The 21,012-nt window shown below is 41.9% G+C and overlaps 1 protein-coding gene across 3 annotated transcripts in view; it reads left to right on the top strand.

The window, feature by feature from the left end:
* The window catches only part of MTMR2 (myotubularin related protein 2), a 64,679-nt gene that overhangs the window by 14,251 nt on the left and 29,416 nt on the right, over positions 1-21,012 (top strand). For 2 of the 3 annotated variants that reach the window (XM_042792608.1, XM_032990876.2), the window contains exon 2: positions 7,367-7,472. In XM_042792608.1, coding sequence (XP_042648542.1) covers positions 7,367-7,472 — 106 coding nt within the window. Of the gene's footprint in view, positions 1-7,366; positions 7,473-14,487; positions 14,507-21,012 lie in introns of those variants that run through there. The other variant, XM_032990878.2, reaches the window with a different exon arrangement.

Below are 21,012 nucleotides of genomic sequence, written 5' to 3'. Positions count from 1 at the left end.
GGTGGAGATACTACTCCTTTGTCTGTCTATGTAAGCTCTTTGGGAAAGGGGTTGCCTGTTATTATGGCCATGCACAGTGCTGAGCACTGTGGGATTCCTGTCCTGGGAGAGATGGTGTTAATATGCTGAAACTTAATTTACAGCAGCAGAGCCTATTACCGCCCCATGGCAGCGTGGATGCCAGTGCAGGGTGCCCAGCTCCTGCTGCAAGGCCCTGGTTCAGTCAGATGCCAGCTATGCTTTCAAGTGCTTGCCTGAAGAGGGGCATATGAGGGACTTCTGAGTACCCTTAGGTATATATATACAGGTAAGGACTATGGGGACCACTTAGCCTTAGCACAGATCCACAGAGAGCTGCTGTAAATGGGAGAGTCTGATGTGGGCAGCAGCTGGATTTCCCAGGCCAGTTCAGCCAGTACTAGCTAGGACAAAGTCATATTCATGGGGAACAAGCACCCATTTGTGTCCCTCTGCTCTGATGTGACCCAGAAGGTTTTTCAGTATTTCTTTTTCCTTCTCTGAAAGGAACAGGAACGTTGAAAGTATTGAGGAGTGAGGGTTGTTGGCTTGAATTTGGGAAGTGAGTGGGGAGAGCTCTGCATCATTATACTTTTAAGAGAAGTGCCCAAGTGCTGCAGGTTCTCCTATTCATGACCCTGCTGTAAACTTGAACCAATTGGATCTCGCTCTCTTGGCATCTGAAGCTTCCAAATTAAGTTGTATTTGCCACTAGTCATCATTAATTTGCAGTTTTCACCTTGATTAATTTTAGGAATGTACATAATGAGAAACTTAAAAAAAAAACAGGAAGAGAGGAAATGGAAATTTGCCCTCTGCAGTGTTTTTGTCATTTATGACCTCTGCGTTTGAAACTCTGTTGCTCAGTGGTGCATTTTATCACCTGTTTTCCATGTCAGTTCAGTGGCTATTGAAACAAAACATTCAGTTTGATACAGAAGAAATGGTGTGAGCAGCTCATGCCAGTTACTGTCTGAGTAATTGGCACACCTTTGCAAGCAATGAAGCAGTTACTTGTACTGGCAGGGAAGGAATATCCATAAAGATGGTGCTGGAGAGGTGACTTTATCATCACTGACTGTATTTTGGTTGTGTTATTTATAGGAGTGAGCCAGGTTAGTATTTGAAGACATTGGTACGAAAAAAATAGGTGTCCTTGAGCATTATGCATGTTCTGTAAATAAAAATGGCATATTTTCTAGAGGTGTGTTTCCCTCCTGTCCCATCAGTTTTTTGCAAAGTTCTGGGTGTTAAACGCATACACAGGTTCCCACTCAGGGATTTAGAAGGGGAGCTCTAGGAATCAGAACTTGAATTTTTTTTTTATTTTTATTTTTATTTTTCCTTTTTTGTCTCTGGGTTTGGTTTCTTTGATTTTTATTTTTTTTTGAGCCAGTATCTTATTCTGAAGCAAGACAAAGGTCTCTTTCCCTAGTTTGCAAAGTCTGAACAAGTGTCTTCAAGAATAAACAATTGTTTCTTGGGGAGTTGCTACCCATAGAATCATAGAATGGTTTGGATTGGAAGGTACCTTCAAAGGTGATCTAGTCCAACCCCCCTGCCACAGGCAGGGACACCTTCCACCAGACCAGGTTGCTCAAAGCCCCATCCAACCTGGCCTTGAACCCTTCCACAGACGTGGCATCCACAGCTTCTCTGGGCAACTTGTTCCAGTGTCTCCCCACACTCATCGTACCCAGTCCCTTTCTGCACAAGATCGTTTCTTATCTTCGGGAAGGTGTATCTGTGTGTAATTTTTATGTTCTTGCTGAACAGAAGTATAGCAGAAGGAATAGATATGTATGTTTTTGATGTCCTTGCTGAACAGAACGAGTCATGTCTCCAAGAACTTGCTCTGAAATAACCATTCTCAGCAATTACAAGCTGGGGTGGTTTAGCCAGATCACTCCTCTTATTAATGTCATGACCTTTGTCTCAAGTTTTGCCAGAAATTGTTGTGAAGTTTTATGTGATATATGAAATTGGTTGTAGTGACTTTCTTCTTCGGTCACATGGCCTTAGAGGAGAGGTTGTATAGCATCATCATCCTTAGGCCTGATATTCACAGAAAGTTCTTTGTAGAGATCCCCGAAGAGTTTTTCTTTCGTCTGGAGTGTGGAGATGGGGAAGTAAAATATCCTGGGTTTGGATTACAAAGAATGTTGTATTAAATTCCCTACAATAGGGGTAAGGATACAGGGAGGAGAACTCAGACCTGTGTAAATGGTGTATTTTCTGCATCAGGTTAAAGCTGTGGGGCTTCACAGTTTGATTCTGACACTTCCCTTGCATCTTCGTGCTTATCTTCTACCTGACCTGAGCTCACTGTGTTGTGTTCAGACCCTCATGAGGTCAGATTGCCCTATTCAGAAGCTGTACTTGTGCTTTCTCCTTCCAGGGAAAACTGTTGCTTCTCTACACTGCGAAAACAATAACTTCATAGTCAAACTCTTTATGTAACAGTTGGCAAAACAAGTGGCAACTACAAGTTTCTATTTCTTTTCCTTGGCTTTCTTATCCATCATATTTTTAGCAGATTCCATTTAATGATACTTTTTGAAGTGGCTTAAGATTTTATCGCTGCTTTCCCCCCAAATATTTCCCCTTCACCTTCATAGTTTAACAGGATAAGTTTGTGTCTCTCAGACACTTCTGTTTGCAGCTTCTTTACATCTTTGTTGACAGTTTAAGCTAAGCACACTGGCATACCTTCAATTCTGCTGCGGATGCAGTAATACCTTTCAATTGCCTGAACAAGAATCACCAGAGGGCATCTGTCTGAGTCTGAATTATGTTTGAAAACTACCTGGCATGTTGTGGGATAGTCCTAATAATAACAATGTACACTTTATCAGGAGTTGAGTCATTGTGCTTGGTTTCCATTGTAATTCTTTTATTAGTTGCATATATGTATTCCATATAGCCAAGGGGTTAATACTGTGTGCAGATACTGTACAAGACCATTGTGCCGACAGCTCTCATTTGGACTCATTTATCATTCAAAATCTGGCCATAAGAAACACATTTAAATAATAAAAATAATTACTAAGATGAAAGACACAGATCAATGTTAATTGCATCCTAAAACTGTTTCCTGCTTCTTCGTGGGGAGGGAGGGAGGAGAAATGGGGATGGCAGTAACAGGAGTAAGGTGCTTTCCCTGAAGGTGCTTTTGAACTGTTGTAGGGGTCTCTTTTGGCACTTAACACAGACATCCATCAGCAAGGATGGTGTAGAGCTGCCTGGGCCTGAAGCATGGGAAGATAAATGCTCCAGGAGGTCCTTGGTCTTCACAGGTTCCTCACAGGAACATCTGCACTCACTTTCTTTTCTGTAGGAAGAGCTCAGAGTATTTTGTGAACCTGAGTGTATGTTGTTTCCTAGAACCTTAATGAGTTTCAGAGATATGATCATCATTTTGCATGTTTATTAAGTTGTATTGAACCAGACCTTCAGCTAGCAGTGATTGGTGCAGCTCCAGTGATTTTTTTTTTTTTTTTTTTTTTAACCCTTGCTGAAGTCTGGCCAAACCTACCTGTGTTCTCAAGTGTTTGTCAGGTGCCCTCAAACCCAGAAGTTATGTCTGACTGCTATGCCCATGCCATCCCTCAGGTTTGCTCTGTGTTGTCTTACTGGTGAAACACTGCTCTTGGGGATATGTCCCTGTGAGAACAGAACATCCTCGGTGGGGTCCTCAGCATTTTAGTCTGATACCAGAAGTACCCTGTCATGCTGCCAAAATTACTGAACAAGACAGTTTAAACTACATTGGCAAACTCTGGGATAATGTACAGAAGCCGGAGTAAATGATTTGCCCGAAATGATGCAGAAGGGCTGGTGGCAAAGCGTGGAGGGAGCTCTGCTCTCCTCACTCTGAGTTTGTGTGTCAGCCCCAGGATGCCCGCCTGCTCTCCCCCACCCAGAGGCAGAGGAAACTGCATGGTTTTGAGCATCTTTCCTTTTTCATTGGCAGTAGAGGAGAGCTTGAGATTGACTAAACCACTGAAGCTAATAAACTTCTCATATGCATGCAGGGACATCATGTTAATTAGTTTGCTAAGCAGCAGAGCTGGAGCTGTGCAACTGCCTGACAACGATAAGAGGAGGAAGCCTCAAGCCAGCGGCGTTTCGGTTGTCTGCTCCTTCGTTCCATCTCAGCTCCCTATAAATGATGGATGAGGAGAACAGAGGCAGCGAGCCAAACATATGCAACCTATGCATACTGTGCAGAGCTGCATAATCCAAGCAGTATTGTTCTCTCTGTGTGCAGGCGGCACTTCCCAAAAGCTCACGCTGCTGTTGCTGGAGGGAGGCTTCACTGGTGGTTTCTGCATGAGCAGAGGGACACTGGTGCAGGGAGCTTTTGAAAATCCACTTCTAAAATGCAAATGCTTTCCTTCATTAAAACCCATTTGAAGCCAGGCGTGATCAACAAACACAAAACACTTTCACAGCTCAGACATGCTGTGGATTATGGTCTGGTTATATATATATATTTTTTCCTCCCCCCCTGCATAAAGCAGTTTGCCGCTTAGCCTGCCGAGGTGAAATTAATTGATTTCATAAAAATTTTTGGTCTACAATAATTAGATAATTGCTGCTTGTGTACTAGGCAGACACTGGGAATGTATGAGCATAGACAAGTTGGATGAGCAGGAAAACTGGTGAAATTTTGATCCTTTTGTTAGCATTGTCCCTCCCTGGGAGCTGTAAAGAGCAGGTTAGACAGACAAGTCTCAGGAGTTGTGTGGGTGTAGCTTGTCCTAGCATAAGGACAGAGACTAGCACACTCCATTAAACCTTTCCAGCCTTTCCTGCTCCCTTTTCTGTGACAAAAGGATGTGAAATTCTCAATGCAAATGCTTCTCCTAATAAATGTTACTCTGCTCAGTGATTTAGTGATGGTTGCTTGGTGAGTAAGCTGTCCAGTGTGGTGCACACGGGCCAGGTTAGCTGCTGGTGTGCCCCTTGCTTAGTTATTTACACCTGTGACATGTAAATGACATGTAAACTCAGCAGAGTTGCTGACCCGTGAAATGCATTTAAATACACAAAGTTCTGGGTCCTGAAAGGGGAGGGAGCTAGAAGGCATGGCTTTTGGAGGCTTACTCTGAGCCTCTGGCTCCCCCGGCTGGAGCCAGCATGGGAGAAGGCATGGTGGGAACCCAGGGACAGGAGTCAGAGTTGTCACCCAGTGATAAAGGCATTTACAGTATCTGCTTGCTCTTCTTTGATTAAGTACCATTTCCTCATGGTACAATAAACTGGCACTGCTTTGTGCAAAGGTTAAATTGTGATTTCTCCTCCTCCCCCCCTTTTTTTAAAAATCAAATTAATTAAACTATTGCAAACACAAGGGTGAACGCTTGTAAGATGAAGGCTGACCATGCAGAAACCAGCCTGAAAGGAGTTTCAAGGGGACGCATCCAGGGGTCTGAGCTCATTTAAGTAAAGCAATGTAAAAATGTGGTTTAGTGCTAAGCCTAATTTAGCATGCCTGCAGGCTGCTGTGCGCAGAAGTGCTCTCAACCTTCCTCATCATCTCCAGATACAGATTCCCTCCCTCTCTGTGTGCTGCATCAGATGATTTATATGGCCATGTAATTAATCCAGTCAGCCCTGTTATCCAACAGAAGATTCTCTTCATGTTTATTAATAGTTTACTGTCCTGGCAGATCAGCAAATTGAACTGTGCATCCTGTGATGTTTGTTCAGCACAATGGAGATGTCAGCAGCGTGCAGCCCAGGTTGAGAGGAGGAGGAAGAGAGGGGAGCATGAGCAGCCCATTCAGCAGCAGCATACACTTTATATCAATTTTGTTGTAATGTGAAACTGTACATAAATTCAGTGTATGTGTGAGGCCCTTTGATCCATAAGAACAGGAGGCTTTGCAGATTCAGTCCTTGTTATTTTAGTGTAAGATTATTTTCTGCTTGGGATGGAAATGCTGGGGCTGCTGCAGTGCGAGCAGTGTTGTGTGTACAAGTGCCACTGCCCCATCTGAAATGACATGAGTTTACCTGACAACACCACAAAATTTGATCAAGTTGGAAAGCTGAGTGATCAGCTCTTGAACCATGTACAACAGATGCATTCAGTGGAATTGTGCTGTTTGATTGGCACACCGGTATAATTTATTTTAAATAATTTTTTACTGTTCCCAAAGATTCCATTTCTAAGTTTCTACCTCGAAGGATGAGAGAGTTGCCAATACTCCTTAATCCTTGGAGACAAAGGACTAACTCCCAGCAGGAGGCCAATTTTGCTGTAGTCCTTCATGTTTTTAACACTGTCTGTGCAATACTTTGCCAGACTCCAAAGAACAGAAAGAAAAATGGAACATTTTGGCCTTTTGGTGGCTGTTTACCAGCAGCAAAACAATTTTCAGACAATTAACAGGTCTCCAGGCCCTTTGGAAGCTCAGATACCGCTGTTTCTAGGTTGTTACATGTCTAACTAATACAAGTAGTAGTGGTAATACTCCTGCTGGCATTCTGCTTCGGCCAAGTCTAGGCTTGCAAGCCTGATGGCTGATCCTTAAGTGTCTTTATACCCAGGTAAAACCTTTCTGGGGTCAGTAAGAGTGCAGGAATTAATTGGCACAGGTAGTGTTCACTACTGTACTGTGGCTTCAGGGAGTACTTTCTTTACAGTCATCTGGGGTTTTAAGAGCATTATTATCAAATGCTAATTCTAAGCAATTATGGTTGTAGGAGAGGTCGCAGCATAAAAATGCTATAAAATAAGCTTATTTTAATTGCTTACAGCTGTACTAGAAAAACTGTCTAGAAAAATAAAATAACTGTTTTGCTTTGCTGTTTAGCAAATCACACTTTGTATCACCAGAGAGGTATGCTGAGAGAGTCTTTTTAATTCTCCTGAGGTTTGTACTTATACCTGAAGGAGGAAAGTTATGTGTGATGGAAAGAGTTTTTCTTCTGAGTTTCTTCCACCACTGTAAAGCTGCGGTTAGAGTTGTGCTGGCACGCGTTCAGGAGTCTGTCTGTTTTCATCCCCTTGCAGCACACTAATATTTCCCATCTGAAAGCCTGAAATGGAGGCCTTTAGTTTCTGTGATTTAGGATTTGATCAACTCTGTGATCATGATAATGTTGGCTCAGTCTGAGCTGAGATTTGGTAATGAATTGTGTGCGCTTTGGTAATCTCTGGCAACGGCGAGTAAAACAGGTTCTCTTAAACCACTGCTGAGGGCTGAATAACTGAGAATGGAAAGGGTGGAAATAGTGAAAAATGCCTAATATATGACTGTAGGCGAGTGGCTGTACTTGCCAGCTTTTGAGCATTCTTGAGCATGGTTTTGATACACTGTGGTGTTTCTCTTTATAGCGCTTCCACTTCTCACTCAGACCATTCTGCTCACACCAAATCTGCTTCTGCTATATCGTCCGACTCGGTCTCCACCTCAGCAGACAACTTCTCTCCAGATTTAAGGGTATGTATGTTTTGTCTTAAAAAAGAAACAAATACGTATGTATTGTGTCCTCCTTCAGAGGACATTTCTTGCTCCTTTGAGTTTGGGTATGGTAAAATGATGTCAGCTTTTAATTATGATGCCAAATTTTATGTAGCCAAAGAATGAAAGGACCCAAAGTCAAACCAGTGACATTGAAATTTAATGTCTACCATATTCTTTCCTACTTTATAAAGTTGTTTAATCTTCAAAAAGCTGACTCTGCAACCCATACTTGGAGATGAATTTTCAAAGGAACTCCATTTTCTTCATTTTCTTTTAAGTGCTTTAAGTAAGTGAAATGGTCAACCTGCCAGTTGTATATCCTTTTTTTCCTGTTGCGTGTATATATATGAGACATTCTCTTTTGAGAACTCCTGCTTGTTTGTAAACACTGAGTCCTTGGAAGTATCTTCTTTCAGAGAAAGATTGCTATCTCCAAGCTGATAAAAATAATCTTCTGTCACAAGAAATTGCTCTGACATAAAAAGGTCCAAACAAGACTCTTTTAAGTCTGTTATTCAATTAGTTAATTATAAATTCAAAGTTCTATTTCAGTGCCACAGGAGTTTTCAAAGCTATCTATACATTTCTCTTATGAAACCAAGGGGTTTGCTGATACACGTTTACTTTAAGAAAATGTTCCTGAGTATAAAACCATTGGTATTGGTACATTCTAGTAGTGACGTTTAGCATTTCTGAGCTGTGGTTGAGAATCTTTGTAAAATCTAAACACAGTAAAATTGCATTAAACCCTCTAAATGCAATAATTTCTCTGACAATCATGATATTTTTTTGTCCCGTGAGTGTTGTCTCACTAGTCCATAATTAATAGCAGAAAGTCCACCTGTTCATAAGTGGCAACAACATGAATGTTTCTTTCTAAAGGCAGCTTATTAGCCATTATTAAGCCAGGATTTGAAAATTAATCAGTAGTTTGTGTGTAATCTAATGATAGTTTACATCTTTTACCTATGGATACAAAATGTAATCTTCAGAACATGCCTGGGTAAAGAAGTTTGTGATATGTCTGAAGTTATTCCCCTGTGAAATTGGGGTGTTCAGTTACTCCAGCATACAGAAAACATAGTTTTTAGGATGAGGCTAAGTGATTCATTGATATGAATACACGTAAGATTGCAAATACAGCTATGCCTGTAACTGTTTGTGTAATTATTTTTTGTAATACTATGCAAACTTATTTTATTTTCTTATTTATTTTTTTACTGAAGTTTACATAAGTGAGTTTATTTTTCCAGTTCTGATGCACAACTCAACTGCCTTTTCACAGTTTTTGTGACACTTGGGGATTACCTTTAGAAGTAGAGAACAAAGCAACATTTCTTTTCTAGAGTAGAGGTTGTCTTTCCTTCCTGGTGGTTAAGTTGGCTTAACATATTTTCCTTTTGACCTTCATTGGGTCTTGTGACTTTCCCCCCTTTTGTCACCTTACCTGTGTGAATTGTAAGCTGTCTGGATGGGGATTCCAGCCCTCCTGGGCTTGTCGGGTTCCCCATCCAACAGGGCGTCTGTACACATGAGCAGTCGAAACCAGTGTTCACAGAAGAATGTTCACTTAACTGCATGATAGATTTTTCAGGAGGAAGATGAGTATGTGTTATTTACTGGAGGCCATTAGAAGCCCATACTTCCTTGCTGTGCTGCAGTTCCATGATTTGCAGAGTGATTTTTTTTTTCTTTTTTTTTTCATTTCTAAGCAAACTAAAATTCTGCCATGGTTGGAACAACTGCTGCTTCCATTTCATTTTAGAATAGTGTTTAAGGAGAGATAGTAAAGCAGATAATTACTTCGTTAGAATAAAGACACTGCAGGCCAAGTGTAAGCACATACCTCTGCTGGCAAAACACTTCTTGCTCTTAACCTGCATCAGCTCTGTGGGGCTTGAATTCAGCATAAGCCTGCTGTGCTTCACCTAGAGCTTGTTCTTGCAGAGGTGGTGTGAGTGGCTGCGATGCAGTTCTGTGTAGGCATAAAGCTGGTTCTTGCTTTTACACTTGAGTGACTGCTTGTCAGTGGTAAGCAGACCTAGAGAAAATGTATTCCCATGGTCCTACTTGTATTAGGGTACAGGGAGAAAGGGATAGTTTCCACTAGCACAGGTTTACTTTATCTCTCCTAGAGGAATTCATGCATTAACCATTTCTCTCTTCATTCCTGAGTGTGTCTGATGCTGGAGAACAAGCCTGGGAGGTGGGATGAAGATCTGTCCTCTACCTATAGACAGCCTCTTGTGTTGGTATTGCCAGTGCAACTGCAGTCCCACAACTTGTCCTCAAATCAGTCACTGTCGGTGCTAGTGCATTACTGTTTGCTCCCTGGGCTTGATCTTGGAGCCTAGCGCTAGGTCCTAAATGGCAGATTTATTATGAGTGGTGATCAGCTAACACTGATTTCTTTCAGGTCTTGAGAGGAGAACAGACATCTTCTCTCTGGCCTCATCATTCTTTGTCCAGTTTTCTCTGAATTAACATCTCTGTCATATGACAGTTCTGCAAGTCGTTTTTTTAAAGTCAGTTCTGTGAGAGATTGTTCTTACTGTTTTCTTTGATCTGAGATGTGGCTTTGCCTTTGATATTGCAGATGAGGTCATACGATTAGCTGATACAGTGGCATGAGCACTTTTCCTGTTCTAGTCCTCTCCTTACATCCCTGAGTGTCTTGTGCAGCTTTGATTGGCACAAGACAGCACAAACTCCCAAGTCTTAACCAGTACTGAGATTTGCACTAAGTACCTTATTACTTCAGAGGACAAAAAGAAGCCCCATGTTGTTCCTGGAAAAATGTAAGAGAATAAGTCCTGAAGTGGGAACTAATGGATTTTGTGGTAACTCGGTGATATGGGAGTCAAGTGCCTGGGCTACATGGTGTTCTCACAGGAAGGTGTTGCATCAGTTATCTTTAAGATGCTGAAAATCAGCTTTTAAAAATTTTGAAGTGGATCTGCCTATTATGGGGTTATGCTCTTGACATGTATTTAAATTTTCCCTGCTAGAATGAATTGCTACATGAATCCATCTTCACTCCTACCTCTACTTGGTCGCTGCTTCTGCGTGTGCATTGATTCAAATTTAGGAATTAAATTTCTGTGATGATGGAAAAACACTTTGTGATAGCTACAATTAGCACGCTCTTTTTCTGTGGGGAATTTTTAGAAGAATAGTAGGTGTCCCTCACGAGGAGGGAACCAGGGGAAGGACCCACATCATTTCTTGCAGTCTGGGCCTGCAGTTTTCTTTTGGAGTGCAATTAACACTCTGTGTGTGTGCACGCGTGTGAGTAATGAGGTAAATGAGACAACCACTGGGGATTCCTACTGAATGCACGTGCAGTATTTTTCCTAACTCTTTCTCCAATGTATTTAATAATAACCTTTATGGGGGTTTTGTTTTTTTTGGGTTTTTTTTTTGTTTTTTTTTTTTTTAATGTATATTGAGCATTTCAGTATCTGGAACTGAGATTAAATTGCCTTTCCACTACAATTTATAGAATTTTCACTTCATAAACTAACTCTAAATAACTTTTGGCTGCTTCAGTTAGCTTTGTAGGAGGAAAAAACCAAACCCAACAGAAAAACAACAAAGCACTTTTAGGTTCTCCCCTCGACCACCTTCCTGGTCTCAAATCTGAAGCTGTTTAGAATTGATTTAGGGAGTGTACTTTTTGAGGGAATTTTTAGCAAATACACTGCCATAAGTTTTAACGTAAGTTATAGATCAGGCAAGAACAGAATTCATTAAAAGTAGTTGGAAGTGAAAACGAGCTGGATATTCATAGATACTTTGTAATTTGGGATGAGATTTTAAAAACACCCCAGAGTTGAAGGGATTGAGGTGCATAAATATCTTTTACAGATCTGGGAACTTGGTGGTTATTAGAGTGAGATTCTTGCTCCTAAATCCTATAGGTGGTATTTTCTCCTGCGCCTATGGACAGACATATCTGTGCATTTTATAGTACTTCTCTGAAGTCTTCTTATTAATGCTCTAGCTTTTATCAGTAGGGACTTTCATTTTGAAGTAGCTTTTGATTGATAGGATAATGCCTGAAGTTTACCTCATTCAGAGCTTTGGAGTAGCTCTCATGAGAGGGTTGGATCCTTTCCATCTGCGGTTGGGAAGCAGTGGATAGGGCCAGTGGAGCCTGCTGCCACTTCCCTTAAGAACAGTACCTTTGCCTGAAAATTTAAGGTCCATTGTGCTTGGTTTTGGATTGTATACAGTGAAAGCCTGAACCAGATGATGGAAACTCATTTGTGGGCTTTCTTATGTTACTTCTTGCTTCTAGTCCATTCTGTGGACAGAGGAAACCAGTACAGCAGACCCGTGTGTCACCTGCTTAGTTGTGCAGCCTTCAGAAGAAGTGGTTCAAATCTTTGTTATTGGTGTTGCTACTTGTCTCGCCTTTGAGGGCAGCAGTAAGATCCCCAGTTCCTGATATTCCTCTGAGGTCAAGCAAAATATTGTAAAAGCATGTGTCCCATCCTCCATGATTGTTTGCTCCCTCCATAATAATTTTCTCTTTTAATATACGAGGAATCAGTGGATTTGCAATTGGTTTATATATGAGATGCAGGAACATTATCGTAGCATGCCCCGGACTCAGAGGTTAGAAAAGGAAAGAAACAATGTTGCTTGCATAATCTTAATTTGTTATCCATTGTGTGTATGGTTGGAGACTGTAGACAAGCCCATGTGTTTTCTTTTGTAAGATACATAACTGTTGCATGACGAAAGGTATCCGAAGGAGTCTTCTCCTTCCAAGACAGTAAATGGATGCCGTCGCTGTCTCCTTAGGTTTCCTGGATGAAATCTGTTTGAGCAAGTCTGCATTCAAGCTAGGCAGCCACAATTCCTTTGTAGTTGATGGAGAGAAATAGGTAGTTTATGATCTGATTTATCTCAGCTTTAAGGAAATGCCTATGCTAGGTGAGGACGTATTGTAGCTGAGTTGGAGAAGTCCTTGCTGCAGGTTATTGTGAACATTATTTGAGGGGCAACAACTGATTTCTCAGAGGGGATCCCAGCTTCAGTTCTGCTCCAGTAGAGATTCAGTTTTGTCTCATTTGAAAACCTACTGTGTTTCTCCTCTGACTATGGAGAGAGTTCAGGGAAATTTCTCCAGATGTAGACCTCTAAAATAGACGTAAATCTTGTCCCTCAGGTGGTGTTGGGCAGGATTAACCAAAACGCCAGTCACTGACTTTGCCACCTTTGTGTTATTTTATGCTAGCTTTAGTGCAAAGTGGCTTAGACTAGTTTTATGTAGAACATGTATATTGTTAGTAGAAAAACATATTGAAGAAAGATGTGATTTCCACCCCCCCGCCCCATCCTTTGCTGTAAATCACTAAAATGAGCCTCAGTGAGCTTTTCCATTGCTATCTCCCTGCCAATGCAGGAAGTGTGTCAGGCTTCGGTTATGTGTAACACATGTTCAACAAGAGCTGGGTTTAGAGAGTGGTAGAACTTTTTAAACTTTAAGCACTCATTTAAGCAATTTTTTTTAGTTTTACTTTTAAGGGACTTTTCAGTTAGTGAATGAAGCACTAAATCATGGGAAGAAATCTCCGCCTAAGCACCTCCAGCGTTGTTGAAGACTCTCTGTCTTGCCGGTCGGCTCCATCCCTTCCTTAACGATACATGGTGATAAGTATTCCTGTTTCAGACTGGCCCTTGACTCTTTGCATGGGGCTGCCTGTAAGAAGATTAGTTCACAGCAATTGCAAAGATGTCTTCTGTGGTGTGAGCTTTCCTTCCCAGTGCACTGGACTGTGACTGCTATTAAATTACAAACCATATTGCACAAGGCACCAGATGGTGAAGATAATTGACCTGTGGTCACAAAAGACTTGTCTAGATGTGAACTGGTGATACAGCAGTGAAATTAAATAAACAGTTCATCTTTTTACTGTCACTTTGTGAAGACTTGACCATACGTATTCCTCTGTGTCATCACTTTGGGCTCAGCTATATTCTCACACAGAGCTGCACCTCATGTTTTTGTGGGTGTACAGGAGTAGAAGCTCTGCAGGCAGAAGTAGTCCTTACCTGATCTGCATGTAGTATTTCCATAGGTCTGTTTGCAGACAGGGGTGGAATCAGGGCCAAGTCCAAGAGCAGGCAATGCTTTACATTATCAAAGGTATCAAGTAGAGCGACTTAAAGAACAGCAGACAAGAAGTAGGAAAATCTTTGGGGGGAAAAATGTTTTAACTATCTTGGAATTCTGATTTTGGCCATGCGTGTCTTGCGTGTCTATGCCTGTGGGAAACGGGGTTCCCTTCTTCTTTGGAGTGTTAAGCTGTAGATGAACAAAGGCACAAAGGACTGGTTCTGGAGAATGAATGATGCTCTTGTCCATAAATGTGGTCATTCCAGGACAGCCCTGTAAGAGACTGGAATTTAGACCGTGCTGTTGCCATGTTTTTCTAGGACTCCAGTTTCTATGACCGTAAACGCTGGATGGTTCATGAGAATTACAATCTTTTTCTTTCTAAACTGTCCTAAGAGATGGAAAATCTTGGTCCCCTCCCTGCACCTCTTTCCAGTAAGTCCCTTTCTGCATCTCTCCCTTTCAAGGAAACAAAAACACAGAGTAGCCAACCTCTGGGTTGCAAAATATTGATTTCATGCAAATTAGATGGGGGGGAAAAGCCAGATGCAGTCAGTTTTCTGTCTGCTTTCCATGGAAATAATACTCCCTAAGTGCTTCTCCAGTTAGAAGAGAGAAAAGACAGTAAGCGTTGGTAAGATTTCTTAGATAGAAGTTTTACTTATATAGAGATATAGAGGAATGTTTGAATATGAAGTAATGCACAGTGAAAGAAATCTCTGGACGCATTTATAATTGCCATCTATTAGGAATGGAAAACTAAGGAGAATAAGCAAATGGCCTTCATATGTTCCTCAAAAATATTTTCAGCTCTTCCTAATTGGCTCCTGTATTTCTCCTAGCTACAAAGTGCGAGAATTCTCCTTTTGCTGAGTAAAACTAGGTAAGAGGTGGCTTTTTTCCCCCCTTTCTTTCCCCACCTATAGTTCTAGTTTTGTAGATTGAAACACAAATCAGACAGGAATGAACAAGCATGGTATTTAAAAGGAGCATAAGGATTTGTGACTGCATGTAGTACCTGCCAAGATTTGATTTTCTGTAGATGTTTTTGCACGGAATGAAACATCTTCATTCCCCTCTGTATGATTATTTACTCATTGTAAATATATAATTACTTGTACCTTGAATCCTTATCTTACATAGCACTAAACTGGAAAGTGAAATTCTTGGTAACGGAGACATTTTTCTGTGACTTATTTTAGCTGGTAGAATTTATAACTCTGTCTTTGGTCAGAGTCTTTTTCTGTTACTTAAGACCGATGATACGAACTTCACTGAACTAGTTTAATGCTTTCTTTAAAATTTTAATCTATTTTCCCATATAAGTTGTTTGCTAAACAAAATTCATTAAAAATAAAGAAAGGATAGAGTCAGGCTAATGTGCTGTTCAACATTTTTGAGCAGCCAGTGGAGAACAGAGCCGCTGTCGTTTGAGACATATGTGGAATCCTTGGCACTGAAGAAGGTTCTGTATTAAAAAATGTTGGACTTGTCTGAATAGATAATATCTGCAACCTTCTGTGCCAGGGAGCGTTGCTGTGTTGAGTCAATGACGACTTTCTGTCGGAGCCTAATGAGAGAATTGTCTTGAGGCACCAAGCCATACAAACTTGAAGAGACAAGCCAGCCATGGTTGAATAAGTGGCCTTCAACAATGTGTTCCTTTGAGCTTCTAAGCCTTGGCTTGTACTTGTGCAGCGAGGGCCCAGGAGATTTACCAGCCCAAAGACGCTGTTCTTCATCACTGGACATTCTGGTCTGAGTGGAGAAGGGCATCGTGGAAAAAAAGCAGAAAACCCCAGGGAAACACTGCATGGTGGCTATTTCTTCCTGCAGAGGAGCTCCTTTATATTACCCTGGTGATTGTATTGTTGTTGTGTTTTGTTTTGTTTTTTTTTTTTAATACACTAATTTTCAGCTACTTTTTAAAGATTTTTCAAGACAGTGGTAAGTATACAAGTGATTTCTCAAGCCGTTATATACTTTCTCAAAATATATATGGCAGGTGGAGATCACAGTTTGTGTTCTGTTTTTTCAGTTGTGTCAGGAAAGCGTAGTTGAAAGACAGTTACAGTGTACATAGTACATGATTATTGTCTTTAGAGCAGTGTAATAGATGGTTGGTTGTCAGAACATTTTACTGTTAACTTAAATGCCTCTTGTGTTGTTTTTTAACCAAGCTAGGAAGCCTTCTTTGTCTAAGTACTCTCTTAGGAGCTGAATGGGCTTGTTGTGTTCTTTGGACAGTATATCTGGTTCTCAGTGTACTATTATGAAATGATCCATGTGTCCATGGTGCTTTGTCTTTCCCCCTTTGAATTTCTAATATCTCAAAAGAATAAGACACAAAGCATTTCCTTACAATTAATGTCTTGCTGGTCTGAATGTCTCGAACATAGTTTTTCAATCCATGTGGTCATAATCCTCAGAAAAGTCCTGGTGCCTCAGTCATGCAGAGATACTGCTATTCTTTCCCGTAGTCGTTCAGCTGTGGTATTCTTAATGATTCGAAAATAATCAACAAAGTCCATTTACTTGCTCAATTTATCTTTTATTGCATTTCCAGTAGAAACCATAGCACGTAAATCTTCTCAAAGTACACTTGAAATAGCCATAAATGGCAGCTGAAAATCTCTTAGAAATAGTACAGTTTTTGCAGTCTACAGGAGGATTTGTCAAGTAAGCATGGCTACTGTTTGTGGTCCTTCTAATTGAGCATTAAGAAGAAAGAAGCATCTTAGCAGCAAAATGCTAGAAAAAAATGTGCCCTTTTTCTTGTTGTAAAAAATGTTTCATTTAGAGAAGAAACCAATGCACCTATGACAAATTATCCTAAATAAGCACATGGATCTGGATTTTGCACATACTCATGTCAGTTCTGCAGCTTCTGTCAATGGCAGCTGGACAGAATTAGACCTCCATGGTTTTCTTCTAAGGTGAATGGAAAAAGCTTCTGTATTTGTTTTGTTTCAGATGTTTTTAGACCATCACTGGGGTAACAGTAAATCTTGATACACCTGCCATAGTGGCACTGTCCTTTGTTGGTTGACTTCTATGGTGACCGCCATGAAAGAGGAAAGGGGTGAAGAGGTAGAGCAATTTAGGGGAAGGAATCAGTGAACATGGTCTGAGACCACCAAAAGTCATTTGGAAGGAGAAAAACAGTGGTTACATAAGCGTATATGTTTTGTTCTTGGTTTACAAAGAAAATAAATTAAAAAAAAAATCGAGTATGTAAAAATAATCCTATGGCTAAACTTTTGCAGGAGGGCTGATTCCCATCATGTGGTTCTCTAAGACAGCAGAAAGGAGCCAGCTCTGACCCAAAAGCTGTCTCTGGTAACTCATCTAATAAGACCTATCCTACAAGCTTTGGACTCATGCCTGTTTTAATGAAGTTCATGCAGTTTTTGGATCTGGCCTGGCTCATCTCCTGCTGCCTCTCTGCACTAAGTTCAGGCCACTCTGGAAAGTACAGGCTGTGACTACTCAGTTGTATCAGGATGTCCAGGAGATTGGGCGTTGACTGGCCACAGTGAAGCACCAGAGGTGGGATTCACCCTACCAGATCTGCATTGGAGTCATGCTAGTTCTCAGCCTTCGGTGGAAAGGCACTCATCCTAAAGGTGAATTGCCTAGGTGTGTTGCTTTCCACTGACTGTACAGTTCACCTAGGGTGACCAGCTCAGATGTAGATCTCCAGTTTTAGATGAAATGGATATTCCTGCAGTTCACTGATTACCCTGCCTGCAGAGTGGCAGGAGTGCTGATTCAGGAGAGCATTTAATGATGTGCCAGTCCTTGAAGGACATTTAAAAAAAAGGGGTGGGAGGAAAGTTTAGATATGTTAACTACAAGCAGAATATTCCCAGGTAGTCCATTAAAATGTGAAGCACTAGACAGATATTTTCCTGTAGGAGATAAAAACCTTTGACTTGGCTGTTGAGTTTCAAATCCATATTTCACCCATAATTTGAAAAGCTACATATTTTTAAAATCTACTAATTCTATTTGTATATTCTTGCACACGCACGTTCTTGTTCCTGCAGCTTATATCCTCCTGCCTGTTGCTGCTGACCAGTGCATGCTCACAAGGTAGATGTGCCAAACCTGTGAGTTCAGGGCTGCAGATGGAAATGAATTCCGTGTGTGTATGTATGATGTTTGTACAGACAGGTTATATATGTTTATGTCAAGGGACCAGTTAAGAGACCGGCTTCCTGCTGTAGGAAACACAGAACAGGACTGCATGTGGCTGGAACAAAAGCAGCCCTGAGCCTGGAGAGCTTGTCTTTTCAATAGGTGGTATAGACATGGGTTTGGGGAAAGGAATAGCGCAGGAGCAAAGGTGGTCATGGTGTCGGGTTGGACATGCCACACCAGTGCTGTGGCTTTATGCATAACAAAGCTGTTCAAAATGTTCAAAATTATTTGGAGTGTGTAGGAGGTTACCAAGGAACGATTAACTCGGGGGGCGGGAATCACAAAAAGGGTACGTTTTAATTTTGTTTAAATCAAAAAAAGATTCATTTTGTTCACTTTGATTGTGATTCGGGATAGAAGAATCTGTGCAGACCTGGGAAAACTCCTACACAGCAATTTGGCAACACAAACCTGTAGTCTCCCCTTAACATGCATGAAGCCAAAAAAACTGACCTTTGTGCTTTTTAGGACTCAAATATTCAGGAGAAAGTAGAAGAGAATAACTGGAAAACATCTAGGAGGGGCCTCGAGGGCTCTCTTCACGCATCTTTGTTATCTGGGGGCTTGTGCTGCAGATGTCTCCATCCAGGGACAAAGTTACTGTCCCTAGTCAGTCCCAGCTGCTCTCCCTCCCTCCTTCTGGGTTTACATACCTTCACTCATGCAGTCACACCCTAAGCTAGTTCTGGCAATATGATCCAGGTTATGGAAGAACAGCCATTAAAAAGTCATTAAGTGAACCCAGGCATCTTGACTGAACTAGAACGGGGGCAATTACAGCACTGGCAGGTTGGGTGGGAGGAGGCAATCCTGGCTCGGCCTCAGCCAGTGCAGGACCTGTGTTGTCATCCTGGCTGTGCAGCTCCACTGATAGACAAATGCCTCACAGGCAATACAAGAGGAAATCCTATCAGTTGATTTGTTCACAGGCAAAAGCAAACCCTGAATACAGAGTTTCATGCACCCTCTCAGGTCCTTCTGGAGCAGTGTTCAACGATGCACGGGCCTCTGAGACCCCGTACTTAGGGTGCAACATAACTGCACCACCCTGAGTTGGCTGTAGCCACTTGGGATGATCTATGTGCATGAGTCGTGTGGGGATATCAATCGGGAGAGGGATTTTTGGAGCAGCATGCTGGCTGCTGTGTTAGGAGGCAGTGTGAACACGTGGTTGGAGAGGCTTAGCAGAACTGCAGTACCCTGAATCGCAGTATGAAGAGGTAAGGGATAAGGCAGGGAGCAGTCTTACCTTTTTAGCAGGATCTAAACCTCTTTCCCTGACCCCATACATGCAAGCAAAGATGATGATTGTTTTGTTGCTGAGATCTGGAGGTTGTGTCAACCGTACAGCGTCAGGGTTTCTATGCCTTGGGTGCTGTAGATGGGAGGGCATGAGAGAGCTCTGCACCTTCAGTCATGGGTAAGTGGGCTGGAGCTAACACAAGGTGGGATCCTGGAGTAAAAGAAGCAGTTGTTAAATGTTGCAAGTGTGGGTTTGTTCTGCCAAGTCACTGCTTGAGCAGAGAACAAAGGTAGGTGGTGGCATGAAGTCCTCACACCCTCTCTGAGCTGAGGCAGGACTTGTGTTTAGGTGGTAGGGTACTCCTGTGCTCAGCATCCCAGAGCACTGCTTTATTTAGAGAGAGCACTGCTGACGGGTGGAATGGATTGATGATGTTACTTGGTAAAAGAAGGCAGAAATAACAGCTATTCTGGTGTGTAACTAAGCTCTTCGTTCCCCCAGAGATTCAGTTACCAAGCATAACATTTTGTGGGGAAAAGGTAACGAAGACCTTGTTTGGCTTAGATGCAAGGCAAAGTAGTCTACTGATTTTTGGTGGTTGTATTTGTTTCTTCCATAAACCATCTTAGTGATGGTTGTGACAGAGACGGCCACTGTGTGACTCTACGTCAGCGTGGTCCTATTCCTAAGTAATGCTGAATCTGCCCAGCTCTGACTGCAGCCTTCATTGCAGATCTCTAAGCACTCTTTGTTTTTGTTCCTACTGAACAATTGAAAAACCTGAAGCACATAGAGGTGGAACATTTCAATTACAGATGCATATGGTACCTGCCTCAATAGCGTTAATGCATCAGTAGCCAGCCGTCACTCTCCTGCAGCTGGGCTGCTGCAGCCGCATCCCTGGTTCCCCTGCCCGCTTTCTTGCCTCACTGGAGCTCTTAATTTCATTTTGCAAGATTTGCAGAGGACTAAATCTGGTCCCAGGGGTGTTATTTTTAGAGTCTTGAAAATAGGCTAATGTACAAAAACAGCTTTTTCTCACAGTTTAATGAATCATTTTTTGATTTGGGGGAGGAGGGGAGGTTGGCAGTAATATAGAAGGGATTTTCATGTCATCTCCTTAGTCATATAAGGGGTAGAGGGTCCATCTATGCTGCTTGCATATTCCCAGAGCTCCATGTGCGTTGTTCCATCCCATTCTTCACCCTTGATCTGTTTCCAAAACTCCTTTTTCCTTATCCACCCACTTTTCTTCCCTCCTGCCACCCTCTGTCCTTTAGTGCTGTCCCAGATGTCTTCTCCTGTGCCAGCTGTCTGCATTGTCAGCTACACACAGATTGCATTTCTCCGAATCAATTTTAAGGAGCCATTCATGGGGGTGGATTTCAGGAAAATGCCTACCATTCATTTCTTGGTTCCTGCCAGGACGGCTTTCAAGTGTTCACATTCCAACTAGGAGGCTTGTTCAAGGTCTAGGGCTGGGCAGATACTGCAAAGACCGGCACACCAGAGAAGTGTTTATCCTGGGCTTTCTGATCATGTCTGTCTCAGCCTCTCGGGAAGGGTGACTGTTATCCAGGGCGGGATGTGCTTGCAGCAACTTTGAGATCATCACAGAGGCAGTCAGTGCTATGTCACCTGAGGTAGGTCATGTGGCTGAGGTCAGCTCGAGGATGGTGAAAATTAGTTTAATCCTCAACTCTGTACCAAAAATAAATAAAAAAATAAATAATAATAATAAAACAAAAAAACCAAACAAACAAAAAAAAACAAACCAAAACAAAAAACAACAACAAAAAAAAAACACAAACCAAAACCAAAACAAAAACGGGGGGGCAAGGGGTCAAGGGGACAGGGGTGGTAGAGGTAACGGGGCAGAAACTGTCGACCTTGAAGTGCTGTGCTTCCAGGGGGCCATCCCTGTGCTGCCCTGTGTTGAAGTG

Source organism: Tyto alba, unplaced genomic scaffold, assembly GCF_018691265.1.
Source record: "Tyto alba isolate M040663 unplaced genomic scaffold, T.alba_DEE_v4.0 Super-Scaffold_2, whole genome shotgun sequence".
Lineage (NCBI taxonomy): Eukaryota > Metazoa > Chordata > Aves > Strigiformes > Tytonidae > Tyto > Tyto alba.
Note: the sequence above shows the minus strand (reverse complement) of the source record. Positions and strands in the feature narration are given on the sequence as shown.